Source organism: Balaenoptera borealis, assembly GCF_965194805.1.
Source record: "Balaenoptera borealis genome assembly, chromosome: 1".
In the NCBI taxonomy this organism is placed as follows: Eukaryota; Metazoa; Chordata; class Mammalia; order Artiodactyla; family Balaenopteridae; genus Balaenoptera; species Balaenoptera borealis.
Window position 1 is genome coordinate 141,829,535 of NC_138860.1, and position 15,773 is coordinate 141,845,307.

General features: G+C 42.1%; 1 protein-coding gene across 13 annotated transcripts in view; it reads right to left on the reverse strand.

Moving 5' to 3' along the window:
* The window catches only part of NFIA (nuclear factor I A), a 373,135-nt gene that overhangs the window by 8,673 nt on the left and 348,689 nt on the right, over positions 1-15,773 (reverse strand). For 8 of the 13 annotated variants that reach the window (XM_082357481.1, XM_082357488.1, XM_082357487.1 and 5 more), the window contains one exon: positions 14,989-15,091. The exons of 4 other annotated variants lie outside the window; for them this stretch is intronic. In XM_082357481.1, the coding sequence (XP_082213607.1) occupies positions 15,020-15,091 (72 nt within the window). In that variant the 3' untranslated portion in view covers positions 14,989-15,019. Of the gene's footprint in view, positions 1-14,988; positions 15,092-15,773 lie in introns of those variants that run through there. One more of the 13 variants, XR_014235007.1, reaches the window with a different exon arrangement.

Below are 15,773 nucleotides of genomic sequence, written 5' to 3' on the forward strand. Positions count from 1 at the left end.
AAAAAAACCTAAGCCTAAACCAAAAAACTACTCATCCTGTATACTTTTAGATGTTATTCTTTGACCACATGCTTTGAGGAACACAATAAAACCTCTTGTGTACTGAAAGGAAATCATCCTGGCAAATACACACGGCCTAAATCGAACTGGACAAAAGAAAGAAGAGGGGGGGAAGAGAGGCGCGGGGAGGCAGACTCCAAACTGTTATTTCTAGTGGGCCTCCCGGTTAGCTGACGTGGCTCCTAGTTAGAGCAGAGGCGCCCTCTAACAAAAGTCTCAAACTTTGGGTGCGGCAAATAATGCTTACAATTTCTGTTCTCACACTTTCTAAGTCAGTTGTGAAATTCCAGACTTCTTAAATCTGACACTGTGTCGTAGTTCTTGAAGCAAGCACCTGGGACCCAGTGAGTCAGCAGGGGGAGCAGTTTTCCATACCACAGTTTCTGGACACAACCTTGGTGCACTACAAAAATCTGCAGTGCCTCTACGCTTCTCTTAAAAAGCAAAGCAAAGGAAAAAAAAAGTTTCTTCACACATCTTACTATTCAGTGTGTGCCTTGCCGACAAGGTTACCCCAGAGCAGCTCTGTAATCCTTCACTGAAATAGGCTTTATTGATTGCTCTGGTCTATTGTTCTCTTTTCAAGTCCCCCAAGTTCAAGTTCATCCTGGTGTTACATCATGTCTGGTTGCTAAGAGCAACCAGACAGACCCAGACGTGACTATCATTAGCAAGAAACCCTCCGCTCTCCTCCCACCAACCTTCCAGTGGCTCTGACGTAGCAGGCTCACTGCAAACACATTGAAGTATTTATTCTGCCTAATTTATGACCTACACAGCAAGCAAGACCCCCACTCCAAAAACCAACACTGTTGTATATTTAATTAATCTGTCTTTCTCTGGCACTTGGGAAAGTTAGACAAAGGACTAATTATTGTGTTTCACTCTCCACACTTTTCTTTTGGGGGGTGAATATTTGCATGGGAAAGAAAACTACAGGCCCAGCCTTGGCCACCCACCCCCCCTTTTTCTTTTTGCCCTATTGACATTTCATGAAATACTTTAGCTGCTTAAGGGAATTATAAAAAAAATACGATGTGAATGTTACTCCTTCTGAGTTGGTATTCAGTAACACAAATCAACTCATGACATGTTTAAATTTAAATGCTAACCACACACTCTCAGAGTTACTTTAAAGGTTAGTTTTTAATCAATAGAAGTTGCTGACTCCGAGTTTTTGAGCCTCGCACTGCAGCTCTTGGGCTTTTGTCTAACGTTAAAGCTTTCAAACTTTTTTTTTTCCTTGGGATGATTTTAGCAATGATTTGCAGACACAGAAGGCTATTGTGCTCTGACCAGCAACATGTCACCAGAGGAGCGAGTTGCCCTGGGGTGGGGTGTCAATATGGCTCCTGAAGGCCTGGGTTAGGGGTCTTTAAGAACTCGTGAAAAAAACTTAATTAACCCTTTCAGGCCCAAACCAAAACCTATTCTCAAACTTTTTCACTCCTATAATTTGACCATTAGTCCTTATTTCAACATTACACTAATCTTCATGACAATTAACCCGGCTACTTGACCAAAGCTTTCCAGAATGGGAAGTCAGCCGGTTAGGGGAACTACACAGGGATTTTTTTTTTTTTTTTTTGAATGAGGGCTCTTTGATTAAATAATTTATTTGTAGAGATGGCAGATAAACAATTATAATGCTAAAAAAAAATACATCCATTTCATCGAATGTTCTCATGATCAGTTTGTAGCTGAAGACCCTCCTAAGTCCGTTACGGACGAGTGTGATAGTCGCACGTGTGTAAGACACTCGACTTCTAAAAACTTCCATGAACTACGAATGACGTCCAATGAACAAGATAATGTTTGGAAAAGCCCATTTTTCTCTTGTGATGTTTTATTATAAAATCTATTATTCAAGCAGTGCAAGTTTCAAAACATTACTTGACGAATAATTCTGGGCATTTTCTTCTTGGGTCGTACAAGAAAAATATTAAAGAAATCTGAGATTGTTAAATTGTTGGGGTTGAGGAGAAAATCACTGGGAAAATGTTGCCACATTAAACAAAATTCATTTATGGAGAGTCAAAAAATTGTCTTCAGATATTTACTGACATAAGCTTAGGTTTCATATGGTTTCTGCCTTCATATTTTATAGCCCTTCAATCTAACCTCCTGTATCCAGATGGACTACAAAGGAATCTCTGTCCCTTATCTGCAGTGAGTTCCAATATTACAATACAATATCGGACGATGTTATCTTGATACATTTACATTAAGGAAGTAAACACAGAGCTTTGATCTGTTTTTCTTTTCCTTGCGAACTCTCAGCTATAGTAGTTTTGGAGATCCATAAATCCACACTCCCACGGGGGCTCGAGTTAAGTAAAATTACTCTGTTACATTCACAATTTCTACAGTTTGGGATGTGCTAAAGGAGGAGGGGAGGGGGCTGGAAGGGGGGGGGTAATTGTCCTCTCTCAGTGTTCAAGGTGAAACATCAAAAGAAATCTGCAGTCCAGGACCAGAGCTCAGCTTTCCTCTTCTCTAGTCAAATGAAGAAGTAATCTCATCAGGTTGGAAAGTGCTGACTAAGGATTTAATAAAGTGCCTGCAGATGTGGCGTCTCTAAGGTATTCAACTCATGTAATGCAAAACAGCTCCACACTGAATGTGCTTATAAAATTTCATTTAACCATTGCAGCGCGACTTTTTTTTTTTTTTTCACCTTTCTCTAAGGAGTTTTATCACACTTCCCACCCCTTAATTTACAGCTCCATGAAAGTTCGAATCCCATTCTGCCAGGATTCTGGAATACTCACAGTAGTCAGGTTTTATGAACCATAAACAACATCTATCCGGCTGCATCGTAAGCAGGAAGCCTGAAATGGCTCTTGGTAGCTTTGAAAGCAGTCTCTTTCCTTTCCTATGTTGTAGGAGAGCAATTAGGAAACTGAGGTTACTTTCCAAAATTTGGTCAGGAGGGTGCCTAAGACATGGTTGATGAAGATTCAACTTCTTAGTTGACACCAAACATTCTAATGCAAATAACGACTTTTAAAAAGGCTTTTAATTACACTTTTCACTAAGAGGGCAGGATGTATATTTTAGAAACAAAAGGAAACGCAAGTCTGTTTGAGATAGCTATATTTCACTTTAACCAAAAAAAGGGAGAGGGTGCTAGGGGTGGGGGTGGGGAGGGCGGAACAGACTGTGACGCAGCAGAATCTGTTTTTCAAATTAAAAAGTTAAACAAAAGGCCTCAAGGGCAAAGTTGAACGCTGCGGAAGGAGGTTGTTAATGTGGAATCCAGAACTGGGTGTGACACTTTGCTTTCTTCTCCAGGCAAGGTGGGTTATTTCAGGACATTCACACACAGAAAACAGAAACACGCAAATACAGGGAGGCCTCGGCCCCCAGTCCTCACTCCTTCCTACTCCATCAGCCCCCGAAGAGGATGTTGCCGACCAGTACTGCATGAGTTGCGGTCAACATTTTGACTTCTCTCTTGAGCAGACGCTATCTCTTCTGGGTCACATTAATCCAGTTAGTCATTTTTGGCTTCCTGCTCTTGTTCGATGAGCTCAAGCCCACCGTTTAGCCCAAATGAGTTGTCCTTGGCAAATCAGCCAGAGTCCTGGTAGCCTCCCCTGCCCGCTTCTAATCCAATGGAAATGGACAGGGCCTCGGAGTGAGAAACTCCTGGTTTCTCACGTTAGTATACATCATTTGGGAGTACTTCATCACTTACGTAACAAGTCCTAGCATCTACTGTGTGCTTTGTATGCTAGGCTCTGGGGATATAATGAGTACAACAAATACGGTACCTGCTCTTAAGGAGTTGCCCTGCAGAAAGAAAGCGCTGGATTTTAGACTTCCATATCCTTCAAGAGACCAGCTACCCTGATCTTCTCACAGTTGGATCTTTAAAAACTTATGTCAGCTGATAAGGCTGAGTATCCAATGTCCGAGGGACCCAGGACCTAGTCTCACTTTTTCCATTGACCAGTTGTGTGACTTCAAGTAAGCAGGACTCTGTCCTCTGGCCCCCAGAGGACTACTGTACGGCCAATTATGCATTCCATGAGGGGAAAGCAGTTTCTAACACTGGCTCCTTCTGACAAAGGTGACACGCTGTACCCAGGTGTCAGTTATTGGTCTTGCCAGCCACGGGCTTTGATCTCTGCAGCCATTTTTCTTGTGTGATTTTGTTAATTAAAGAAAGCCTGTTTTCAATAACACTAAACCAAGACTTGTTTATTGTACAGGAAACTACTAAAATGTTAATGGGCAGTGACTGGCCCTGCTTACCTTCGCGGCCTTATCTTTTCACTGCTTGTACTCAACACTTGTGCGGTGTCAACCTTCTTCCAGATCCCCCCAAAGCCAAATACTTTCTCTCTGCTGGGCCTTGGCGCAGGGGTCCCCCTCTCCTTGGCTTTGCTAATGCTTGCCAGTCTTTGTTGTCTCAGATTATCAGTCCCTTCTTCCAAGGCGTCTTTCTCCAGGCCTTTAGTCCCGGGGTTTTACCTCTGTCCCAGTCACTGAACTGTCATTAACCTATTTTTTTCCCCCAAGAAAACGAACTGTCTTCTTGCATGTGGCAACTCCAGCGGCTTAATAAATACTGTTTCATAAAGGAAGAAAGGAAGAAGTGAGGTATCTCCAAGGCTCCCAAAGCCTGGTGCCGGTTACTCCAACGAGGCATTTAGATGCGTGACTTCTAGCACGGCTGTGCCACACCCACGCTCGTGCCTCGTGTCCACATCTCCCCAGGTGAAGGTGCTCTCCCCAGAGAGACACAGGTCTCCACAAGCTGCCCCAGGCAGTTCTGATGGAAAAGCTCTTGTGACGGGGCCAACTGCAGCCAACTGCGGCCGTAGCATGTGCAATAGTTTTGTAACATGGACCGCGGCCTACTTACTACGAGCTCAGAGGAGTTGTCCAAACCACCACTCCCTGGAGAGTGACCATGCTGCTCCCGGCCAAGACCTCCGTTTGGTTCAAACCTCAAGACGGGAAAACACTAATCTTTTTACCCAATAAGCCATCCAGCACCTCCAAACCTTGAGAGTACATACACAATCCAATTATTCCAACGGTCGTTCCAAAGTCTGACTCTTTCACCGTATTCCAACTTGCCCTAGTGTCTGCCTCACCATCAAGTAAAGTTCTTTTTTTCTGGTTTCCCTTTACGTTTTTATCAAGTAATCTTTTACCTTGTGAAACCAAAGACTTCCGAATTAAAAACTGCACTCTGGCCCACTCACATTTGCTCGGCCGACTTACTGGAGGGCTGAGTGCACGGTGGTGAGAGGTGGGACAGTGGAGTCAGAGTTAACAGAATCCCATCATTTAACTAGTACACCATTACATGCTAGTTAAGTGATCTTAGGTAAGTTAGTTAGCACCCCTGTGTCTCAGTTTTAGACTCTGTGAAATGGAGATAACGACTTTATCAGTTTTTGTGGGGACCGAATGAGCTAATGCCCGGAAAGAGACAAGTACAGAAAAGCCGAAAGCCAGGGTAGATGGGTTCTCTAACTGTAAAGTGTGTACAGGCCTTAAGGTCCACAGGAGACCTACGGGGGACCAGTTCCCTTGGAAAGGCATTGACCAACAAGGCGGCTTTCTCTCATTTAATGATATAATTTCTTAGTTAAAGGTAGCAGTTGCGTCAGTTCCATTTCCCCAGTTGCAGAAGAAAGTTCTTGAGAAAATAAAAATCTGTCTTTAATTGCGGTATTAAAATCAGAGCAGTGAAACCAACTGCACAAAAGGAATTGGCTCAAGTTTATGAAAGGCATTTGGGCCCTTGCCTTGCAAGGCTGAACTGCAGGCCTTGGAAGTTGGGGATGAGGGGGAGAGGGGATCCGGGGTCGGGGTGGGGGGGGGAAGGGGGGAAGGGTGTGGAGGCAGGGAGTAGTCAGGCAACCAAGTGGGACAGAAACAATCCTATTTTGGTTTTTGTTAGCGAATGGCATACTACATAGATCAGAGACTTCTTATAAAATACCAACCCCCAGTGTACACAAAGCACAGGAAAATGTGAGGAAAAAAGGGAAAAACGAAAAGCAGCTTAGGGTGTGTTAACGCTGCTATTCTGTCAGCTTAAAGAGTATTTTATGCTTGATCAACAGCTCTTTTTTATTGTGCTTTTCTTTCATTCATTCAAGACATCAAAGCCAGGCACCGCCAGTGTACCTGCCCTTCTGGAGCCGCTTGTGAGGGGGTTCTAATGAAGCACGACTCTGGGAGCGGAGACCCCCGTGGACACGGCAGTTCAAAGGGAATATTTCAACAATGATTACATTTTGTAAATCTTTTTATGAAAGAGACAGCTTATTTCCTGCTTTTTCATGAAAAATAGATTATCCATTAAAGTGAGCCCACGCCACGGAAGCTGCTTGAGATCTGAGGTGCAAGCGTGGAGATTAGAGGGACAAGGACCCGATGAAATCGTCCAGAGTTCCTATCTATTTGCCTACGATGGCACCGCGTCTGCTCTGGGAGGAGCCCAGACGGTGCGCTGGACGGCTCTGCTGCGGAAAAGGCTGTGACCAGGGTGTTCTGAGGTTGATTTTTCAGCTTGGGCCTTGTGTCTATTATTTGTGCTTTAAGATGTTTTTTGATTCCACGACGTCCACCCAAATATCAGAAGGCATCAGGCAACCCCTTTTATTGCACAAAAGTAAGATGAAAGATTTTAGTTACAGATTCATTAAATGCTGTATTTTAATGCTCTGAAAAGGGACGACCCCTTTTCCGTATGGGAAGTTAGCCATAAAAAAAGAGCTGGCTCTGGGCTGAAGATACAATACAGGCTTTATTATTGGCTAATGTCAGCCCCAAAGGCAAAAATAAAGAAGGCAGCCTGGCCCTTTGTAATTTCTGATTTTCAACATTAAATCATCTTTCCCCTAGTCTGTCTTTCTTTTTTCTTTTTTGGCGGCAGGGAGAGTTGAGGGGAACAGGGCAGGAAGAGAGGATGATTTCCTGGGGAGCTATGAAATGAAAAAAATGTATGTTTTCTACACATCAGATTCCAATTTTAATTAAATGCCTGTTGTCTAACAAGTGCAGACGGTCACACTTGGGGCTGGCCCAGTGGTGGCCCAGGGAGGTAACCTTTCTGGTTTAAAAAGAGAGGCGTGGGAGTGGAGGTCGGCGCTCAGCCGAGCGTGGCCACGTTACAATAATCATGCCACCGAGTGCCTCCCCACTCCTGCTCTTCCCCCAGAGCCGAAAAGCTCTTCCCAAACATGACTCAGGTTCACAGTAAATCTATCATGTAGATTTACTGTTCCGATTGTGCAGGTAGATAAAATCTGGTAAGGAAAAAAAATAACATGAAGTGAAAAGTTCAGTAATTTCAAAAATTCTCCCAGAGACCTCCTGCAAGAGAACGAGAGAAGATGTGCTACTTTGCCAGAAACGAATTCCCAAACTAACCTTTCCAGTCAAGGAGCCCTTTAGGCACTGGATGGTACTTGCCCCCTGTGCCCATTCCCACCCCCGCGGGTAACCTCTATGCCAGGCCCCGAGCACAGGTCTTCGCTTCGGACCTTCTCTGTTCCCTGTCCAGGGTCCTTCCTTCTGTCCTTTCCAGTCCCGTTTCCTGCCTCCCTCCACCCACCCCTCCAGCCAGTCTCTCTCTTTCTCTCTCTCCCTCTCCACCTGTGTTCGATCCCCGACAAGAATGAGGGCAGACCCCTACTCTCTCAAAGGCTATGCAAAGCAGCAGCCCTCCCCACTCCATTCACTGGATTAAGAGGAAGGAAGCGGGCACACTCAACTGCAACCGCAACTACCCCGCCTGGCAGCCGGGATGGAAGCTTGTGTATTGAGCCAAACAAGTGAGGCGCAGAGGCGGGATCCGGACAGAGCGCAGAGGAGGTTGTGGCATCTCGGTTCTCAGATTCTTGAGAGAAGAGAGCGAGAGTACAGTAAGATGCAACTCAGCACCGGACTGTGAGGCAGGGCCCTGGGTTCAAGTCTCAGCTCAGTCACTGGCTGCCCTGGGACTCTGGCTGCTCTGATTACACTACAAAGATCCCGTTCCTACACTTTGACCTTCTGGGAACACCTGCTTTTCAACTGTATTGGTCCAGGAGTCATCTTTTCCTTGTTCACTGTGTAGATGTGATACTGGCAGGGATAAAACTGTTCATATCCCTCACTGAGGTTAGAAGGAGCTTGACCATGGAAAAAGTCAGAGACCTAAATTCTAGTCTGTGTGACATCAGGGGTCACAACTTTACTTATCTGCAGAACAGGCCTCAGTATACCAGTTGTTATAATATTATTATATTATTTGGGGGAGGAAATAACAAACATAGAGACAGATCTTTGAAATATTGGCCTAAAATGTAAGCAGCATCATTAAGGGAGGCATTGGTGTGACCTAGATGTCACCCGACGGGGTTAGGGTTTCATCGGAGCCAACTGCCCTGGATAAAAATGGAATGATTTCCCCAAGTCCAGTCAAAGCTCTTACGTGCCATCCCTGAAAGCACAAACTAGGGATCAATGAACAATGCTTTCCTCCTCCTTCTGAAAATGTGGTAGGATTTAGGGTTTTATGGCAACAAAACTTGTCTTTGTTAAGACGTGACTTGCAAAACAAACCCACATGGGGGAGTTGGCAGTTTCAAATGACAGTACTTTTTTTTTAATGCTGAAACAGCAAATGCTTTTTATGTTCAGATTTGTTTCCTTCTATATTTGTAGATTAAATTTACAACTAAGCAATATTCACTACTACAAACAATTAGACTCTTCCTGAATATTCTTCCAGGGGAGGTGAGTTGGAAGCTTCTCGGTAGGGCTGGGTTGGGGGATTGTGCAAAGGTGAAATCCTACAGCATTAAGGGTCTCTTGTCAAAGGTCTTATCAATGATTTGGATGTGAACATAACATATGGGACCAGCAGAGCTACTAGGCTTCCCTGTCAGGAATCTATGCTTCTGGGAGAGAGGTAGTATCATTCTAACACAGAAAATTTAATCCATTTTTACCTTTTAGTAATGAGTTTAAAGATGGTGATTTCATAAGCAAAGATTCCTGAAGACATATTTAAGAATGTGTCATAAAATCAAGCACGCAAACAAAATCACTTACTTTGTTTTCAGATGAATTCTACTTGGTAGTGCTCTCCTAGTAATTGAGATTTAAGAACAAACTCAGAACTCGTACACACAGTGCCGATTTGGAACAGTTCCATACCTATCACTTTATTATATTTTAATGAAACCAGTTACAGATTGGATGATGGTTATGTGTTCTTTGGCTTTTTAAATACCCTTTTCTCTTGTTAAATCACCCTATGGCTAGGAGATCCCATTGTTCACTTTGCAAGAATGGTGGCAAATTCAAATGACACATATTAACTTTCTTTCTGATTCTGCAATCACAAAAATCTTGCAAAGATGCCACCTTGTGCTATCCTAAAGGCAGTTCAGTTAAAAAAAAAATTACTCGAAGACTTTCTTTTCCTTTAAAGAAGTGAATTGTCTGAGCTGAAATATGGCTTCCTGTTCTACTGCATCAGCTTTCTGTGTTGTTCTCCAGGAACAGGTTTACAAGTTCAAGTTCAGGTTTAAACTAAATAAAACACTCCTCAGGAGTTTATAACTGAGCCTCATTTACATGTGCTCCCTCTGAACTCTACCGGCCTCTGTACACTAGTTTCCAAGGCTTGGGGGAGGAATGTTTTACAGTTGGAATCTGTACTGCTTTCTCAGGCATTTTAGACTCAGAGGCCAGGCAACAGCAAGCTTTAGTTAGTATTAAAAGTTTCCTCAGATGTACTATAAAGTCAAAGAAAGAGGGGAAGAAAGACAAGGCCAGGCCTGGAGAACTGAATCTTCTTAATTTTCCCGATAAGGCTTTCGTGGTAACATTCCAGTTAAAACGATTCTGGATGCATATTCTAGAATTCCATAGTCATGACTTTAGATTTCTCTGAAATCATTTTCAACTCTTTGTGGAAAGTGGTCAATGCATATTTATTCCCTCCAAATATAAGACCTAGGGTTTGTGTAAACTGGTTGTCTGACTTGAAAAATGCAGTTAAAAAGTGTTATGAAGATAAATGTCCCCAACTCAGAAGGGACTCCTTATTATGTTTATGAAAAAACCTAAGGGATTTTTGAGGTCAAAAAGATCTCAGGGATTTTCCAGCCAACAAAGTTACACTAGAGAGGAAGAAACGGCTATTTTTGGTTTAGAAGCTTGAAGGGTTGAAGTAGGGGTTCTGAGATGCTCATAGAAACCAATCTGGAGAGAACTGGCTTCCTGGCTGACTGAGATTAAGACTCAATCTCCTTGCTAAGAAGGGTCCTGGAGTTCAGAGAAAGCAGTGATGGTCTTGAACTTAGCCTAGCTCAAATGCTAAGACACATTAAGGATTTTTAAAAACCAAATTAAATGTGAATATGCGTCCAAATAAAACCCTTTGCTATGAACATAGTAAGTTTCTTCTATTGGATAAAGACGTGAATAAAAGTAGAATCCACATAGATGACATTCTGTAGAAATGAACGATAAAATTAGTTTCTTTGGGGGCGGCAGTTTACTTATGACGACTGAATGAAATCAGGACTCACAACCCGAAGAGTTTCTCTGCCTTTGGCCAGGAACGATTGGCCAAGCTGCAGAAAGATAATAATCTGCATATGTGATAGTCTCTACTATACCATTGGTCACTCAATCCCAAATTACTGAGAATCACATGTTCTCTCCTTTGTCTAGTTTTTGTTTCTCTTCTTTCTTACTCATAAATATCTATCCAATTTTGACTCATTCTCCACTATCCTTTGAACTTCTGCCTTAAGGGTTGTTGCAGGAAACAAAGTAAACATAACTGCCAATGTCAATTTTTTTTTTTTTTTTAAGTAACTCTGGCAAAATGGTGGATGGGAGGAATTCGATACTCAAATGCTTTGCAGATTTTCCTGAGGATTTAATCTATCCATGCAGATCTTAATTCTTCTGAAGACAAAATAATTTGATAGTTGACCTGATAGTTCAAAAAGTTTTACATTCATCAGTGTGTTGGTAGACTGATGCAGATCTAATGTTATTTCATTCATGCTGATTCTTAGGGCAAAACAGTACTCTCATCCTTCAGCAATTTTCTTTTAGAAACAGAGGCCACCAATTTGGAAACATGCTCGTTGGATGGAGCTATATGGAAGGCACAGGATGAAGAGGGCAAGCTATTTCCTGGACACAAATCAGGCACTTGGAGAAGCTGCCTTCTCTCTCCTGCTCCCTTAGAGTTATTCAGTGGGTACAATCCCTCATCTTACTACGGAGCTTAATTCTGTGCCTGGTTCTTATTCAAAGCAAGCAGCCAGGAAGGGGTGCAGAGGGACAGTCCAGATTTGACATCACTGTCCCCAGAACTGAGGAGCACTAGTGAATTCCATAAGGAGTGTCATTCGGCAGTTCTTGTTTTACAAAGGTCATTGTGATGCAAGGCTCAGGAGAAGAGCCAAGCAAATAGCGTTCCTGGAAGATGGTGGGGGTGGGTTAAGGGAAAGGATTATGTTATTAGGAGGGAGGGGTGAAGAGAATTTGGTACATCTTTAGACTTCGACAGGAAAAAATATTTGGGAAGAAGCCAGCAGAGAGATACAGCCTGGCCCTAGCTGAATGGTAATGATGGAACTAATAGCAACATTGAGAGCTATCCAGATACCAGAGAGAACAACTGGCAGATATTAAAATCATTATAAGATGTGAAATTATACCTCTTGCTGCGTCATTATCACTACATTTCATAATATTTGTCTAGAAAAGCACACAAAGCCTATCAGGTTAAATTAATCCTAATGATCAATTTCAGTTTTTATTCTAATTAAACAGTTTCAATTTAATTAATGTGAGCACAGAAATTAGGCAAAATTACAAATGTAAATGTTGAACTTTAAATCAAAGGTCCTCCCGGCTCCCTGCCTCCTATAGAAGTACCTTAAAATATTTGCCTGTGAAAGTAGATGGGAGTTTTAACCTTTGTCTGCACTGTGAAGGACAGAAGTTAGAAAAATACGCCACCGAAAGCTTCCCCAGAGCACAGACAGAAGCACAGGTTTAAAACCCACCCACACACACACACACACACCACACGCACACAATACTAGGTGGTAGTGTGTGAAGATAAATTCTGCACAGTGAACTTTGGAAGCATATGCTTTTGTTCCTCAGGATTCCAATGCACTTGGGTCAGTCTAATGGATATTGAACTTCTATAAAACACCTCTGTAAAATAGAAACTGTGCACCCATATCCTAAGCCACATATTAAACTACCAGTCCCTTCCCTCCCTGGTGTCAGAAACCCTGCCTCTCAGACCTGCTTTGCCTCTGATTAGCTGTGTGGCTTCACAAGTCGTTTCAACTCCCTGAGCTTGGGCCCTCTTGTCTGGAGGGGCTGTTTTATCAAAAGTATACACACTTTATTCCAAAATGCACTTCAAGTCATATCTGAAAAATGATGGGGTGTGGAGGTGACAATCTTTAAGAAAACTATCAGCTTCAGGATTCTGAATTTCTGTAACTTCCCAAAATACCAGCATCTTAAAATGGATTTGAAAATGGCATGGGGTACATGTGTCTGAGTCATCCTATAAACACCTTTAAAGAACCTTTCTTCTCCCTTAATAAAAATCCTAAGGAGATGGGATCCAGAGCTCTACAAGTTTGAAGAAGAAAAGGACCTGTAAATGGATTCTTCCCCTACAAAGAAGGAAAAAGATGGCAAAAATATGAAACAGAAAAAAAGATAATGAAAAGAAATGCATGTTCTTTTTTTTTTTTTTTGTATTTAAAAAACTTGTCCTGGTGAATCATACTTAATAACATGTCTGTAGTGTCACAGAGTCTTGGTCTTAGAAGAATGTTATATGCAGTGTAAGGTTCTATGTTATTTCTCTTATCCATAAAATAGCCACAACTTCTTTTCCCACAAATAAGCCTTCATCCACGAACCCTCATCATGACTTGTTCACAATTGTATATGAGAATTATTTGACAGCAATCAATCCACTATTACTGTTTGGGGACATTAAAGGAGAACAGCAGAGTAATTTAACAATATAGTTGATTAGTGTAATAATCATCATTAAATTTAGTAATAATAGTGGGATTTCTCCTTACCTTGGTTAATGATCATGGACAATTCATTTCTTGACTGCCAGTGGTAGAAACGGTTTTTAAAATATTAACTTCTGCCTCTTGGGAATGACACTTAGCCCATCACATTTAATTTTTGACCTTCACTGAACAGCATGATCCTAATCTCTTGATTTTATAATCTTAACTAGGAAACATTAAAATATGGATTGACTCCAGTTGGCAGGAATCTTTATGTTCTTTTCACTAAAAAAGCTATAAATCCAATGGTTGACCTTTTATTTCCAGGTCACAAATGACACCCACTCACTTTTGTCCATTCACATAGGATTTATGTTAGGGTCTACAGGTATAAGCCATGAAAGTTGAACTTTAATGAAATGTCTTTCAAAGATGTGCACTTAACCAAAAATGTCCCACAAAAAATTAGCGGATGGCCTTTTAAAAACATCTATTATATCTTCGGGTTCACTGCTGGCTTCAACTAAATCTATTTTTCACTTGTAGTAAGTTTCTTTTAATAGTAGCATTTTTCTGAGGATATAAATTAGGCTTGTGTTTGGGATGATAATAGTACCTTAGTTCCCAATTTAAGTTTCTAAACTGAAAGATTTCTGAAATGTTCTCTTTACCATCACCATAATTCATCTATCTCCAGCTGAAAAATGTTCCTTGTCCTTTTTCACAGAATCAATTGTATTGATGGGAGGTGTTCTGTGTTGTCAATCAGGGAAATGTGATTTGATGGGACCCCAAAGCAGTGAGATGGGGGAAGGAATACCAAACCCGCTCAGGTCTACGCCATCTGAGTGAGATCAATGTTTCCCATAATACTCTTCCTGTCATGTAGCACCCTGTCACAATTAATAATGTAGAAGGAGCTGATTAACTTAAGTAAAGTGCTCTCTGCTGTGTAAACACATAAAGATCTATGAGGCAAAAAAGGGGGGGGACAGGAAAGAACAAAACGTCATTTTTATTTTTCACGTGGCCACGTTCTCACTTTCCATTCTTCTCTTGTAACAATTACTATACCAGCCATTCTGACGGAGTCGATAAATTGATTTGGGTCTTGATGCTGCAGCAAAGCAGACTGATCTGAGACACCATTATCTGCGTTGGAGAGAGTGTGTGTGTGTGGTGGGGCTGCACTTTGGTGGCAGAGGGCAAAGGGGCAAGGTCAGGAAAGGCAAGTCGGCATTGTTCTAGATGGGAAATTAAGGCTCTACACGGAGTTTCTGGAATGGATAGATGCATGCATGTGTGTGCGCATGTGTGTGCATGTTACGTGTGTGCATGTGTGTGTTGGGAATGGATGGAGAAAAAGAAGCCTTCAACTTGGCTAAAGGATGCAGCCTAAGTAATACAGTATGCACCACTTATTTAAGTCCCGGTGGTATTTCAGTCACTCACAGCCATCTGCAATTCAATGAGGATCACCACCCCATTAGAGCCAATCATGTCAGCTGCGTATCTGACAAAATAAACATTCAGAAACTGTGCTCCTAGGTTCATAACTTGTTTTTGCACTGGGATTTTTTTCTTCTCTCCCTCATCCAGCATAAAGTTTAATAGTTTTTTAATATGAAATTATACCATACACAGAAACTCTCCATATACATTCTTCAGTGTATTTTTCCTCACAACCAGAAACTGAAGCTGTTAGCTGGGCTTTAACTTGCTCCTTGGGAGTATGCTAAGTATGTTCTTAATAAATAAATATCATTCCACTAGCTAGTGAGAGAATTAATGGCACAGTTTATGGAAAATGGACATGGGAGGATGGAGGGAGAGACGACGCAGCCCAGGGGAAAAATTACCAGATTACCTCTGGGGTTCTCACCATATTAACATTTCTATGTCTCTATCGGCAATCACGGGTGCCTGGTCCCAAAGATGAAGGAGATGCATCCTGCCTCACTTCTGGTGCTGACGGAGCTTCCATTCTAAGGAGTGAAAAGGCAGCAGCACACGTCAGCTTTCCCTGTGCCAGGATGGGGTGCTGGGGGCTTTACATTCTAACCATATTGAATTTTCACAAAACTCTAAGTGGAATGCAGGAATTAATTTATAATTTTATAAATTATAAAGGGTATGTCATAATTATAAATTATGACATCTAAGGGTCAGAAAGGCTAAAAATTACCCCAAGGTCACTGTAGAAGTCTGCTCAGGCTGCCATAACAAAATACCATAGACTGAGTGGCTTAAACAACAGAAATTTATCTTCTCACAGTTCTGGAGGCTGGAAGTCCAAGACCAAAGTTCTAACTGATTTGGTACCTGGGGAAGGTCATCTTCCTGGCTTGCAAATGGCTGCCTTCTTGCTGAGTCCTCACATGACAGAGAGCATGCTCTCTGGTGTCTTTTCTTTTCTTTTTTTTAGCTGCACTGTGTGTCTTATGGGATCTTAGTTCCCCGACCAGGGATTGAACCTGGGGCCACAGCAGTGAAAGCACTGAGTCCTAACCACTGGACCACTAGGGAATTCCCTGTCTTTTCTTAAAAGACCACTAATCCCATCATAAGGGTCTCACCCTCATCTAAACCTAACTACCTTTCAAAGGCCCCATCTTCAAATACTATCACATTGGGGGTTAGGGCTTCAACATATGAAATTGGGGGGGG